The 15,085-nt window shown below is 39.6% G+C and overlaps 1 protein-coding gene across 1 annotated transcript in view; it reads left to right on the forward strand.

The window, feature by feature from the left end:
- Positions 1–15,085, forward strand: part of ppfia2 (PTPRF interacting protein alpha 2) — a 506,299-nt gene that overhangs the window by 463,095 nt on the left and 28,119 nt on the right. The window contains exons 22-24 of the mRNA XM_060840055.1: positions 9,970–9,996; positions 12,164–12,339; positions 13,063–13,160. Of these exons, the coding sequence (XP_060696038.1) occupies positions 9,970–9,996; positions 12,164–12,339; positions 13,063–13,160 (301 nt within the window). The remainder of the gene's footprint in view (positions 1–9,969; positions 9,997–12,163; positions 12,340–13,062; positions 13,161–15,085) is intronic.

The raw sequence follows: 15,085 nt of genomic DNA on the forward strand, positions 1-15,085 counted from the left end.
AGCAAGGAGGCTGGAACCAGCGCAGTAGATCAGCAAGTAAAATGACAAAGGAGTACTCAGAGACTAAGGCCAGTAAGATTAAGAGGAAGTGCAGACAGGGAGAGATAACTGATAAATTGAGGTGCTGCATTTTGGAAAGGCAAGTCAGGGCAGGATTATACACTAAATGATAAAGGACCTGAGGAGTGTTGCTGAGCAAACAGACCTTGGCGTGTAGGTTCATAGTTCCTTGAAAGTGGAGTCCCAGGTCGACAAGATAGTGAAGGCAGGGTTTGGTCTGCACTGAGTATAGGAGTTGGGAGGTCATGTTGCAGTTCTACAGGTCATTGGTTGGGCCACTTTTGGAATACTGCATGCAATTCTTTTCTCCCTCCTATAGGAAAATGTTGTGAAACTTGAAAGGGTTCAGAAAAATTTACAACAGTGGCTAACCAATGTCCTGTACAGCCTCAACATGACCTCCCAACTCCTGTACTTAATACTCTGACCAACAAAAGAAAACATATCAAATACCTTCTTCACTATCCTATCTACCTGCGACTCCATTTTCAAGGAGCTATGATCCTGCACTCCAAGGTCTCTATGTTTAGCAACACTCCCTAGCACCTTACCATTAAGTGTATAAGTCCTGCTAAGATTTGCTTTCTCAAAATGCAGCACCTCACATTTATCTAAACTCTATCTGCCATTTCTCAGCCCATTGGCCCATCTGATCAAGATCCCATTGTAACCTGAAGTAATCTTTTTCACTGTCCACTACACTCCATTTTGGTGTCATCAAAGTTACTAACTATACCTCTTATGTTCACATCCAAATCATTTATATAAATGACGACAAGTAGTGGACCCAGCACCGATCCTTGTGGCACTCCACTGATCACAGGCATCCAGTCTGAAAAACAACCCTCCACCACCACCCTCTGTCCTCTACCTTTGAGCCAGTTCTGTATTCAAATGGTGGTTTTTCCTGTATTCCATGAGATCTTACCTTGTTCACCAGTCTTCCATGGGAAACCTTGTCAAATGCCTTACTGAAGTCCATATAGATCACATCTATCGCTCTGCCCTCATCAATCCTCTTTGTTACTTCTTCAAAAAACTCAAGGTGTTTTTTGAGGTTAGGCAATGAAAGTTACTCAAGCATGTAATCGCTGACCACAAAGTAAACAAACACTTAAGCACTGAACAAACATGGCCAGATGGGACACCTGAAATTAACAAGGCAAGCACTCAGTAACCGCAGAACAAGCAGACACACCCAAAACAAATACTTAGAAACCACAGGACAGAACAACACAGTTGGGGCCCTAGTCAATTTTGTTCTGCTGTGGAGCTATTAGTATTAAAGCGAGAATTTGATAAGCAATCTCTCCATACTTTCTCTGCCTGACCGTCTTTCTTCTGGCTAGATCAGGTTTGTGACATGTGTCCTGTCTCAAGACAGATCACGTATGGGCCAATTAATGTTTTTTTTCCTTTGGAAGATTTAGGTAATGAATTTAGTGCAGCTGACTACCCCCACAAGCTGCTAAATCCTGAATTACTGACTGCCAATTAATTAACTTACTCGCTCAACAGACTATCTCCACAGGCCAAATCATGGCAGCCTAAAACTTAGTTAACAATTTGGAAGCCCAAGTGACTACCTCCACAGGTCAAGTCACTACTCAGTTTCCAAATTGCAGTAGCAACCGGCTCGCAAATAGTTAAAGTTGGTGATGAATTTATTTGCTTACCAGAGTACCTCCACAGGCCAAGTTGTGGCAGCCAAAGCCAATTTGCCGCATTCACTGGATCAGAATTGTGGTCACCCTCCACAGTCCTCCAGCCTTTCTCTGGTCTGACCCGCTGAGGTAAGACTGGCAGTATCGATGGATCTAGAGCTCTCACTCCTCTTCACAGATAGGTGCTGATGTCTCCTCTGACGTGGTGAACTGCTTCCATTGTCTTAGCCTGGGAGTAATGCTCTTACTGGTGTCTCTCTGTCTGACCTGTCCTTTGTGTGGCTTTGGTATTGATGGGTTATGAAACTGCCCTTGGGGCTTTGGGATAGCTGTGATGCTCTGTCATTGCTCATGGGAGCTTGAAGTGTATTCCCTTGTCTGTGAGTACTGTCTCGTTTCGCTTGTCAGCCTGCTTGGTCCCTGCTGAGGCATTCTGGGTGTTTTAGTACATTTTGGCCACTTTTGCTTTTGTGGGCCTGTTATGCATTGGCAGGGTGACAGATCTTTTCCCACACTTATCAACACATCACAGAGTCCTTTTCTGTGTTTACAGAAGGAGGGCGGGTGGGAGATACTACACATGTAGCGTATCAGGTTCAACCTCTGCCCAAATTATCAGTTCATTCACCTCCCCATAGTGCAATTCGATTGCTCCCACTCAGCTCTCCCTGCTCCTACCACTACTCCCGAAAATGGAGCCTACTGATGCCCTATCTAAGTCCGTTTAAGAGGGAAACTTTACCTTCCCAGCAGCCCTGGTCCTCTCTCTCCTCCCGAAAATGTCATAGGAGGTAGAATCATAGAAACCCTACAGTGCTGAAAAAGACTATTAATCGTATCAAGTCTGCACCAACCCTCTGAAGAGCAAATCTATCCAGACCCGTCCTACCTCCATAACCCTGCATTTACTATACCTAGTCTACCTAGCCTGCTAATCCCTGGACACAATAGGGCAATTTGGCAGAGTCAATTTACCTATCTTGCACATTTTTGGACTGTCCGAAAACAAAGCATCTGGCAGAAATCCATGCAGACACAGGGAGAACATGCAAACTCCACACAGAATGACACCCAAGGCTAGAATTGAATCAAGATCTCTAGCACCGTGAGGCATTACTGTTAACCATTGTACCACTTACCACCACTAGTTCCCCTGTGCCACCCTTGGTGGTGCTGGATGCAAAAGAAAAGCAGCATTTAAGTGGCACCTAGGCAGATTATACGAAGACAGGGAATAGCGGGATACGGACTGTGTAGAGGAGCTCAATCCTCCATAAACTTTTGAACTTTAACTAGAAATGTATAACTAGAAATTTATCAAAACAATTCCCTGAACAACTACCTATACTTTAATCTTGGCATCCATCTTTGTCAGCATTTCCCCACATCTCAGGGTATGCACCATCGACAGCAACCACACGTACACCCCATCCACAGAATTTGGTATCGGACATGGACCAGCCTCACCATATCATTTAGAAAGCTCACACTGACTCACATAATAGGTTCACTACTTCAATAATTGGTTTGGAGCTCACTGACACTTTTCATTACAAGTTCCTGTCAGGCCATTTTTTGCACAGGGTGTCATCTCATCCATTGCAACAGGATATATCTCAGACATCTTCTCTGGGGTGGGATGGTGGCGGAAGGTGGGGGGGTGGGGGGGGGGGTGGGGAGATGGGGTGGTGATCTCTCACAATGCTCACTCTTTTTGTACATACTATGTTCTCACAGCATCTCTGCCATGCCTCATTTTACTTTTTTGCATATTGCTGCATCATTCAGAACTTATAACTTCACAGTAATTCTGTCAGTTTGCCTTTAAACTCAGACGCAAAGCCAGGCAGCTTCTCATGGTTGCCAACAGTAATCACGCAAGACTGGATATATTACTGTGTGAAATACATGTGCCAGCAGCTTACATGGCAAGAACACTGAATGTGCATCAACTTAATTCCCATGTCTCAAAATCCAAGAGGAGTAGTCCTCAGTCAGGTCAAGTGGATCTGTCATCAGTCAGGTGATCCCACATTGACAGTCAAGGGCATCAACTGATTTCAGTATGGACTTGGACATGGTCAGTTGATTGTTTGGAGTTCATCATTCCTGATGAAGGGCTTTTGCCCAAAACGTCATTTTCTTGCTCCTCGGATACTGCCTGACCTGCTGCGCTTTTTCAGCACCACTCTAATCTTGATTGTTTGGAGAGTGTGAGTTTATCACTACATGCTGGGGAGTGTGCCAGTCAGTCCTACAGAATTCTTGCAGTTCAGGGTTTATTGGTAAGCCAGTCAGAGAGTAGCACTCAGATCAATCAGGAGCCTGGCCACTCATCAGTTGGGAGTATCCTTCTAAGTTGGCAGTGGGCTTGGCCACAGTCAGTTATGAGAGTTGTTCACTAGAGGCCACTGTTGTATTAAGCAAGTTGGGTGAATGAGTTGGGATTAGAGCCAGCATGCTGGGATACAAAGAGGACAAGAATTAATGGGCTTGGGGTTGGGGGGGTGGGGGGGGAAGGCAGGGCAAGGAGAGATCTCAACGTAAGAAGAAGAAAGTTGATCGAGTATTGGAACAAGCAAGTTACTGAAGGCTGGATGTAATCAACGATCACAAAAGTATTTGCTTCAAATGGAGGAATAATGTATCACAGTGGTTGACATAACTAAGCTGTAGACCTAGGCTTCAAAGGGTAAAGTGTGGTGATGAAGACATATATGAAAGAGTTTTTGTGGGAATATCTAGAAACCCAAAACTGATGGGATTGACTGGAGTGGAAGAAAGAGAAGAACATTAAATATTTGAGGTGTCACCTGCACTGACATACTGAGCCTGCAACTATTTGTGAAGCATTATCTGTGCTGCCTTCCATCCTTATTTAAATTGCAAATGTGCAATGGAAATGAAAAATAGCTGCTGCTATGTATGGAGTAGGTGGAAAATTGTGTTTTTTGGTCCAAGGAAGCAGACTTAACTTGTGAGTAATATGAAGCCTTTCAAAGGGCTTTGCATTAAGCAGGCAATTATCCAGTACAGGTCTAAGGCAGCTGCAATCTTAAATTTTACATGTGAACTGTATGTGGTGACCAATTGTGTCAAATTGACAGAGAGCTCGATTATCCGAAGGACATGGGCAGGCAGTATTTTGTTCTGTTAATCAAATTCCGGATAACATGGTTTAGCCGAGCATCAGGCTCTTGCAATCTTGCCAAATTATCCAAATATTGGATTATCGAATGTCAGAAAATTGAGGTTCCTCAATCTTGACCCTGTCATTGGTTATTACAAACTGATCATAGTAATCTCTGGCAACTTCTAACATATCATGATTGGGCTACAATTCGTGAGCTAAAAATGTGGTGCTGGAAAAGTGCAGCAGGTCAGGCAGCATCCAAGAAGCAGGAGCATCAACATTTTGGGCATAAGCCCTTCTTCAAGAATGAGGAAGGTGTGCCAAGCAGGCTAAGATAAAAAGGTAGGGAGGAGGGATTTGGGGGAGGGGTGTTGGGAATGCGATAGGTGGAAGGAGGTCAAGGTAAGGGTGATAGACCAGAGAGGGGGCAGGGGTGGAGAGGTCAAGAAGAAGATTGCAGGTCAAGAAGGCGGTGCTGAGTCTGAGATAAAGTTGGGGGTGGGGGGGAAGAGAAGCTGGAGAAATTTGCATTCATCCCTTGTGGTTGGAGGGTTTCTAGGCGGAAGATCTCTTCCTCCAGGCGTCATGTTGCCATGGTCTGGCAATGGAAGAGGCCAAGGACCTGCATGTCCTTGGCAGAGTGAGAGGGGGAGTTAAAGTGTACAGGCACGGGGCAGTTGGGTTGGTTGGTGCGGATGTCCAGAGGTGTTCTCTGAAATGTTCTGCAAGTAGGCGACCTGTCTCCCCAATGTAGACTTTTGCTAGATCACTTTTCATTAGTTGTTTGTAATTATTGATTCATCTCTTAGTGGGTTATTTCTGTTATTTGAATTTTTTCTCTGAATGAATCCAGTTCATCTTGATGTTGTTTTCTCATTGTTGTACGTTTGAGTCACATAGATTTGATTCCTGAGATGCTAACCACCTTGCCCGAAATTTCGGTACCCATCAATCTCTGTTGGAGCTCTATGACCTCTTTCATGTGTAATTGAAGTACCCTTTTTAACTCACATTATCCAAGACTTCTCACATATTGTAGTTATCTTGCTGCCTGTAGAAAGTGCTGAAGCCTCACTGGTGTTCATTCATACTTGAACTACTATGAGTTCAGCTGCTGTGGTTTTAAGCATCGAAGTGTTTGCAATTTGTGTCTCTTCATTGTCTTTAGCCTGCAACAATGGCAGTTGAATAGTTCAGTTTAAGTTTCCTTAACTTTGACAAGATTTTGTCCATCTCTAACATGTATTGAGGTACACCTAATAGTAGTTGTATTGTTAGCATATTAGTCTCTTACTCCTTTATTGTGCTTCAGTACTTATTGCAGGTAGGAATTTCTATGTCTAATTGCAATTGTTGCTGTTGACATATGTCATTAATAGGTCCAGTAGTATAAAATAGATACATTCACCTCCTCATTACCTCCTTCAACAAAAGAGTGATTCTCCTCAAATGAGATAACAGAGATTTCACAATTTTTGGTAATGGAGTCAAAGAATAACAGAAAATCCAGGATGTCTGCTTCCTCCAAATCATTAGAAGCAGTGGCAGCTTCATTCGCTGTCACTGTTTCCTGAAAAAACAAACTAATAACTAGAATGTCCAGTTGTGGCTATGGTTTCCTTTACAATTGATGTCTTTTATGCCTGTTGCTTGTTACACTCTAACAGAAATGAAAGGTCTACACTACCTTCTTGTGGCTCTAGAAATGAACTTTCTGTGATGTAGATTAGTTCACAGCACACTTAATCAAATTCAGTTTCTTCTACAAATACGAAACAATGGTTCAAAACTACACAGGTGTCTCTACTTAAAATGGAAGAGTGGTGATTAGAAATGACATACAAGTTATTGGTGATCTCGCTCTCATACTGAAATAGAACCTGCAAACCAATTATCTAATAAATCAGAATTTTAAAGATGAAAATGACAGTGAATAAAAATTGTAGCTCACTGCTGGAGTAAATGTGTACTCCCATTCCTAATATCTGAACAGTTGAGCCCCAGCAATCTAAACTTCAACCTAGAGTGCTCTGCTTTTATGTAATTCAATGTTATGATTATGATAACCATGTATAAATTTATAAAACAAATCAAAATCATCATTGGAAATTGCTGTAACAACTAAACAGGTCTGGCAGCATTCCGGTCCCGGAACCCTTCTTCAGAACTGATTGTAGATAGGAAAAGGTAGATGCATAAACTTGTTATGCACTGAGCAATTTCTAAGCTAACAAGCATTAAGTAAATTGGGTTCCCAAGTAGAAAATAAGATGCTGTTCTTGCTCTGAACTTTGCAGGAGCACTGTAGTAAGCCCAACACAGAGATTTCTGTCTTGGAACACAGGCAACCAGAAGCTCAGGGCTATTTTTGTGGAAAGAATACAGGTGTATTGAAAAACAGTCACCCCAGTCTGTGTTTCTTCTCCCCAGTGTAGAGAAGACCATGTTGTGAGAAGCAATTATGGTAGTCTTAGATTGAGTAAAGTGCAGGTAAATTGCTGCTTCACCTGGAAGGTATGTCTGGGGCCTTGGACACTAAGGAAATTGGAAGTAAATTGGCAGGTATTACACCTTCTGGAACTGCAGGGAAAGGTGTCCTGGAGGTGTAGGGAGGTGTTTGGAGAAGTGGACCAAAGTTTTCCAGAGGGAACAGTCTTTGAGGAAGACTGACAAGGGAGGGTAGGAGAACATATATAGGTGGTGGCTATCCACATCTGCTAGAGGTGGTGGAATGGCAACTAATAATCGTTGGGATGTGGTGCTGCCCTCATCCTCACTCACCATTCCACCTGAAGTTCTGGTTGCTTAACATTTCAACACACCATCATGTTCCCTGGCCAACATTGCAGCCTCGGGCTTGCTACAGTGCTCCTATAAATCTCAACGCAAGCTGGAAGGACAGCACCTCCTTTACTGCTTAGGACCCCTGCAACCTGCTGAACTCAATATCGAGTTCAATAATTTTAGGCCCTGAGCACCTTCTCCTATGTCTTTACCCCAACCTCCATACCCCAGGCCTTGTCATCACATAGTCTCCTTCCCATCTATCTATTCCACCCTTCCCACTGACCAATTAGTATCACCTTCTACCTGCATCCACCTATTACCATGGCACCTACCTTCTCCCAGTCCCACCCACTCCCTCTATTTGTTTCTCAGCCCCCTTTCTCCTCCCCAGTCCTGATGAAAGGTTCCGACCTGAAAAGTCATCTCCCCTGCTTCTCAGATGCTCCGTTCCCTGTTGTGGTTTTTCTAGTCCCACATTCTATTGACTCTGCTACCAAAAACAACACATTGTTAGCCACTAACAGTCCCCTTTAGTAGCTATTAAATTTTTCAGGCTGGCCTTTACCCAATGGGTTGTGTGGCCAACCGTTTTTTTCTCACTATAAGCTCCATTTCCACCTATTATTTACTCCCTCCCACCCCTTCTCGAGCATATATACCAACCTTTTCCAAGTTACAATCAGTTCTGAAGAACAGTCACTGGTCCCAAAAGATTGACTCTACTTTACAGATGCTACCAGATCTGCTGCGTTTTTCCAGCTATTTCTGACATTGTTTCTGATTTCCAGCATCCGGAGTTCTTTTTTTCCTCAAAGTCATCATCATTCTTTTTCTTCTTTCTCATATCAATGCTCACTCTAAATCTCTTTTTTCCAGATTGATAATCCAATTAAAATCTCGGCTTGCTACCTGGTGGCCATGATAATGGATGCAATAAATTCTATCAACCAACAACTTCAAACATATTTTTAAACAAGCTATAACAATTTTATAGCAAAATTAGGTATTTATCACAGTATCTAAATGCTGAAGTTTTGAACTTTACCTTGGAGCCATTTGAAAGCAAATTGAAATAACTCAGACAAAACTGAAGTTCCAGAGAAATGACTGACAATTCTTGAATACTTCTGGAATGCTGTATGAAATGTCACATTATAATTCTTGCATGTTTCTTTTTCAAATGTTTGACTCACCTTTCTGTGCTTAATAAGATTGTTCATTTCCATTGAATAACATATAGAATTCTGATGGGATATGAGTGTATTTAAGCTGATTATTATTGAATAGGGAAATCAAAGTTTGAATAAAAGTCAACACAGATAAAAGTGAGATAATGCCTATTCATGGGAAGAAATAGGGTGGTCACTTATTACTTGGAATAAGCAGGTTAGAGAAACAACCTAATCTGGATGGGTTGGGTGAGTACATAAACATCAATTACTAAAAGTTATGTCAAAGATTATGAGGACCATAAAAAAGCAAACTAAGCAATAGACTTTACTTCAAGAGGGATAGAATTTGATGTAACAGAAGTTACACCAAACCTTTCTCAAAACTTGATTAAACCCGATGTAAAGTACCATGTATAATTATGGTCACCTTATTATAGAAAAGATATAGGGGCACTGGAGAGGGTGGGGGAAAATTTTACAAGAAAAATCTGAACTGTGTGGATACAAATATTAGGAAAAAATTCAGAAACTCAATCTCTTTTCTCTTGATATTGAAGTTGATAGGTGATGTAACAGAGATCTTTAAAATTATTAAAGGTTTTGATCGATTGGATACAGAGAGAATGTTTCCTTTTGTGAGGAATAGCATTACTGAAACCCATCAAAATAAAATATTCACCAAGAGATCCAACTGGAAATTCAAACAAAACTTCTTTATCCAAAGAGTATTAAGAATTTGAAACCCATTAACAGAACAAATGTTTCAAACAAATAGTGTAGGTGCATTTAATGGGGAAGCTAGACAATAATTTTAGAAAGCAATCAATATAGAACTATTTGAGAAAAGATCAGAGAATGTTCGTGAACGTTAGGCTGAATAGCCTGTTTCTGTTCTTTATATCTTACATAATAATATGTATTTACATAACATAATTTATACAGTTTGTAAAAACATTAAGATATACAATAGTTCATTTTGAAAGAACCTTTTATATAATAATAATCAAACTTACAGCTTTTTACAATTAAATGAACAACACTCATGTGAAACTTTTGAAACTGTTTTGTTCATAAATACATACTTTACAATTTTCATTTTCAAAGCCTGTTAACTTTGCATTTTTATTAATTGTACTTTCTGGTAATTCTTAAGGAGTCTGAAGAAGGAAGTTGGGCTCAGGTAATGCATGTTAAAATACATAATTTAGTTTGAAAATTTTAGTGCATATGTGATTTAATCCTCAGTGTTATGAAACTGATTTTATACTGAACAGTGGAAAGTATCTAACTAGCAGTCCGTTTTTTGTATATTATATTTATTCAGACTATCATTTCTAGTTTCAATGAGCTTGAAGTCAATAATGTTTCTTATCTGCAAAAAGAAGTGGAAGAAATGGCCTGAATATCTGCGGGATTATTCCATTAGCATAAATTCAGCAAAGGTCCAGTCATGAGCTTTTACTCACAAACCTGGAAAGGTATCTAATGTCAGGTGGATATTCTGTAAGGATAAAACATAGGCCTGAATTTTCAGTGCTAAGTTGGAATACTGTGTTAGGAAAATACTCCACAAACCTGACTCTGGAGAAAGTATTTTGGGTAGACAGACTTTCATTCTGGACTGACAGGTGTTAATGGGAGTCAGTCGCACTGTCCCGAAGTACGTTGCAGAAGCAACAACAGGGACTGCCAGATGTGGAAGCAGGCTGTATGAACAGCTGACCACAGTGCACTGGCACTTTGACCCAGTGGAAAATAAAACAAAGAATAGCCATCCAAACCTCACAGATCATAACCCTCTCTCCTCCCATTCATGTTCTTGTTACCCCATGTCAACATATACCTTTCTACACATGCACATGGCTCTTCATACCCTAATTCCAAATTTTGCCCTTCTACCTGCCCCAACACCTCTCTTATTTTCATACCAACCAACCTTTTATAACCTCTCTGCCAACTCAGTACCATCTTATACTGACTCATGGACTTCGTGAAACCTCTTGTCCCTTTGTTGAACAGTTAGTAGACTTGGTTTCACAGGAGCCATCATATTCAGACGTTGGTCCCTCAAAGTATAAATGTGTTTCCTTGTCATATAAAGTTATCACTTAAATTTTGGGGACTATCAATAAATGCTTAAGCAATAAATGAAAGACATGAAGTAAGATGGTTTCACCTGTGTTTAGATGGCATTTCTCAGAGTTGCTTTGACACATCTGGGAGTTTTTGACATCTATATTCCCATTTTTTCATATTGTGCTGTTTCTCATATTTATTTTCCCTAAACACTGAAGACACAGTAAATATAAGCCTATAACTTGTATTTGTGTGCTCACAGGTGCAAAAATTCTGCATGTACTATAAAACTGAATAGCACACAGTTTAAAGTTGCTGTGAAATGAATATAGACAGTAAAGGGAAATTTTAAAATTTGCATATCTCCTTGTTTCCCTCTTCCAAGTTATTCTCCCACTTGCTTTGCTCAAGTAAGATTCATTATTTTAAAACTGCTTCTTCATCTGTGCTATTTGCTTCTACATGTATTGTGATTTCTAAATTTTTCCACTTTTCTTAAGTTGATTGGATAGAATTTTTCACAAATTACATGATCCCCAACAATGCAAGCAGAATGCAATACACCTGCTAGCTGCTTAATGTTCATTGCCAGTTTCAAGAAAGCAAATACATGCAGGTATTTTGTAGTGAAAATGGAAATGACAAAAGTATATCATTTGATTTATTTCCCTTCATTTGTGATCTAACAATGTTGGACCTAGAAACACTGGTGTGTTCCTGACATCCAGGTTGCTCTAACAGTGGGAAGTGATTTATAACTTAACTTAGGGTCTTAGTCTGTGATGAGTATTTGACTCAAGTATTTCTTTATAAATGTAAAACTTTTCCACAGGTCAGAAAGACGATTGAAGGTGCTACAACTGGCCAATTTCTACCAGTCCACATATGCAAAATAGTCTCAATAGTACTGTGGAAATTATTTCTCGCAAACATAATAACAATATGTCAAATATCTGCTATTACAATGTGTCAGTACGAAATGCTACTCAAATCCCTTAATAGTCATAATAATCACATTTTTCATTCAGATTTCTCAATCTGTCCTTGAAAGGTGGGCAGTGTTCAATACACTGTAATAACAGAAATATTCCTGTAATACTTTTTCTTGACATACTGTCACTGTTTACTCATGCTGTTTGTTAAAATTCGGAAATAGAAGGCTACATGATTATGTACTATAAACTGTTTGTTCCTTTAAAACTTGTTTTTATTTGTTAACTCGTAATGGGCAAATGAATTTGGATAAACATATTCTTTACATTTTCTGTCAGACATTGGCTTATGGTGACATGAATCATGAATGGATTGGTAATGAATGGCTTCCTAGCCTAGGATTACCACAGTATCGTAGCTACTTCATGGAGTGCCTGGTAGATGCTAGAATGCTGGATCATTTGACAAAGAAGGATCTTCGTATTCATTTAAAAATGGTTGATAGCTTTCATCGGTATGTTTAATTTTTTTAAAAATCTCTCTCCATTTGTAAAATAAACTGGTTTGCAGCTGTGGAAGTGTACTTTTATTTATTAATGGGTTGACTTCAACAAATTAAAATCTACAGATCTTCCAGTATATTCCTACCAAAAGTTATATGCTGGGCCCCAAGCTCATGGCATTCTCTAGCTGACTCTGCCTGCTCCAAAGAACATTATTGATGTAAGACAAGACAAAACTAGAAAGGAAAGTATGCATTTCAGTCATCCAAGGCTGGTAGGAGAACAGTGATTCTGTATCTCCATTTGAACACAAATGATCCAGCCCATTTTCTGACGTTTGTGGGATCCAACTTGGCGTTCTGATCGCATTCTAGATCCCTAAAGATGGGAAAAATGCTGGCTGCATTTTTCATCCACCTGTTAACTGGGACAAATCGCGCGCCCCCTCCCCCCCCCCCCCCCCCCCCGCCAATTTGTGGTTTGTGGAATACAGAAATCGGGAATTGCCGTCTGCAGTTTGCAAAGTTGAAGAATTCTTCAAATTGTAACAATTGTGATGTGAAAACCCATCTAGTGTGTTTAATTTCCTGAAGCTTTGGTGAGATCATCATGAGAGATCACTGACATGCAGATCTCAACATTCAAAAGGACTTTGATTATTTTTTGAATTTTATTAATTTATTTTGAAAGCAACTTGTAAATATTGTCAAAACTGTTGTATTGTTTTTGTTCAGGACAAGTCTACAGTATGGTATTATGTGCTTGAAACGTTTGAACTATGATCGAAAAGAATTGGAGAAGAGAAGAGAATTAAGCCAACATGAGATTAAAGGTGAGAGATCTATTACTGCTGTTTGAAAAACAAGTGATTCATTAAACATTTCCTTTTAGCTTAATGGAAAAACTGTATACATGTGTAAAATATGTGGTATTCCTCAGAATAGGTCAGAATGTATGCTGAAGTACTATGTTGGAAATCTAATGGAAGTGTGTGAGGTAGTTAGTTTAATATTTCCCGGAACCATTGCTATGCGTACAAATTTTAATATATTGTATAATACATGTCTCTGTTTATGTTTTATTTGTGAATTTATTTATGGATCCATATAGTAGGCTATTTTTAAAATATCGATACATACTTTTAAGACATTTTTATAAATGTTTTTAGAAACTCACTGTCCTTTGAATATAAGAAGGCTAATAGTGTACTAAAGGTATTCCCCTCCAGCTGTGAAAGAAAAATACAAAAGGAACAAATTTCAGATGACAGGGCCTTAAGTTAAGTAAATCAGAAACGTTCAAATGTGTCTGTGTCTAAAACCGGGAGTTTTTCAGAGACTACCAAATTTGCAAAACATCCACGGGAAGCTTCAACTTCTCGGGCAATTCTCACAGCATCAGTTGTGTCAGGATATTCATAAGGTCCTGACAAGCAACTGTAGTTGATGCTTCAGCAATGGCAATTTTCCAATCAGAAGATCTAGGCCACTGTATTTACATAATTATTTATGCTTTTTTTCTCTTTTTCTTTCTCCTCCATTAATATTGATACCTATTGATTCCCCATAAGGATAGCTTATATAAGCACTAAAAAAGTTTTATTTATTTGGAAATATCAGGTCAGGGAGAATGTGTGGAGAGAGGAAACAATCAACATTGCAAATTGTATTACTGACAATAGACCATCAGTATGAATTGTTAACTCTGTTTCTCTCACTGAAAATGCTTTCTGACAAGCTGAGTATTTTCAATATTTGCTGTTGTATTTTCAAACTTTTAACATCGACAGTTTTACACTTTTCAAAATAAGAATTCCTCGTTCTGAATAAAGATTAGTATTTTATTGAGAGGAGGAAGTAACAGAATTTTAAACTATCAGATTGAAGTCTTCCTTCACAAATGACCAATGCACATAAAAAGAGGCCTTAAAATAGGGTTGGAAATAAGAGGATGAGAAAAACAGTGATTTGTGTGAACTCAGTGTGTAAAATGTATCTTTGTGCCAGTTTCACAGTGTTAGTTCAAACAAAATGTATCTGTTAGTCACTCACTCAAAAGTAACCTTTCACCATGTTTTAATAACTATTTAGCGAACATTTAAGTACTAGTGGAATAACTCTAATTATTTGTAAAATTTTGTCTTTTTATCGAGAACTGTAACAATTTTTAGGACTTCTTATGAGGTTTTCTGGAGTATTTCTGTTGGATTTTTTTGGAGTCAGTGTCTTGGTTTTCAGGCTCCTTTTTCATTTTCACTAACTTATGGATTAGGTGATACAGTCACCTTGTAACAATACTTCTCTGTATTGACATATGGGGTATTTGGAATTGCATATGAAGCCGAATTAGAAAAATTCAATAATAAGCCATAGCAGTGGAAGTAATGCCATTTGGCCCATCGAGTCCACTCCTCCATTTAATGATGGCTGATGGACGTTTCAACTCCACTTACCCGCATTCTCCCCGTAGCCCTGAATTCCTTGTGACATCAAGAATTTATCAATCTCAGCCTTGAAGACGTTTAGCGTCCCAGCCTCCACTGCACTCCGCGGCAATGAATTCCACAGGCCCACCACTCTCTGGCTGAAGAAATGTCTCCACATTTCTGATCTGAATTGACCCCCTCTAATTTTAAGGCTGTGCCCACAGGTCCTAGTCTCCCCGCCTAACGGAAACAATTTCTTAGCGTCCACCCTTTCCAAGCCATGTATTATCTTGTAAGTTTCTATTAGATCTCCCCTTAACCTTCTAAACTCC

This window comes from Hemiscyllium ocellatum, chromosome 19 (assembly GCF_020745735.1).
Source record: "Hemiscyllium ocellatum isolate sHemOce1 chromosome 19, sHemOce1.pat.X.cur, whole genome shotgun sequence".
In the NCBI taxonomy this organism is placed as follows: Eukaryota; Metazoa; Chordata; class Chondrichthyes; order Orectolobiformes; family Hemiscylliidae; genus Hemiscyllium; species Hemiscyllium ocellatum.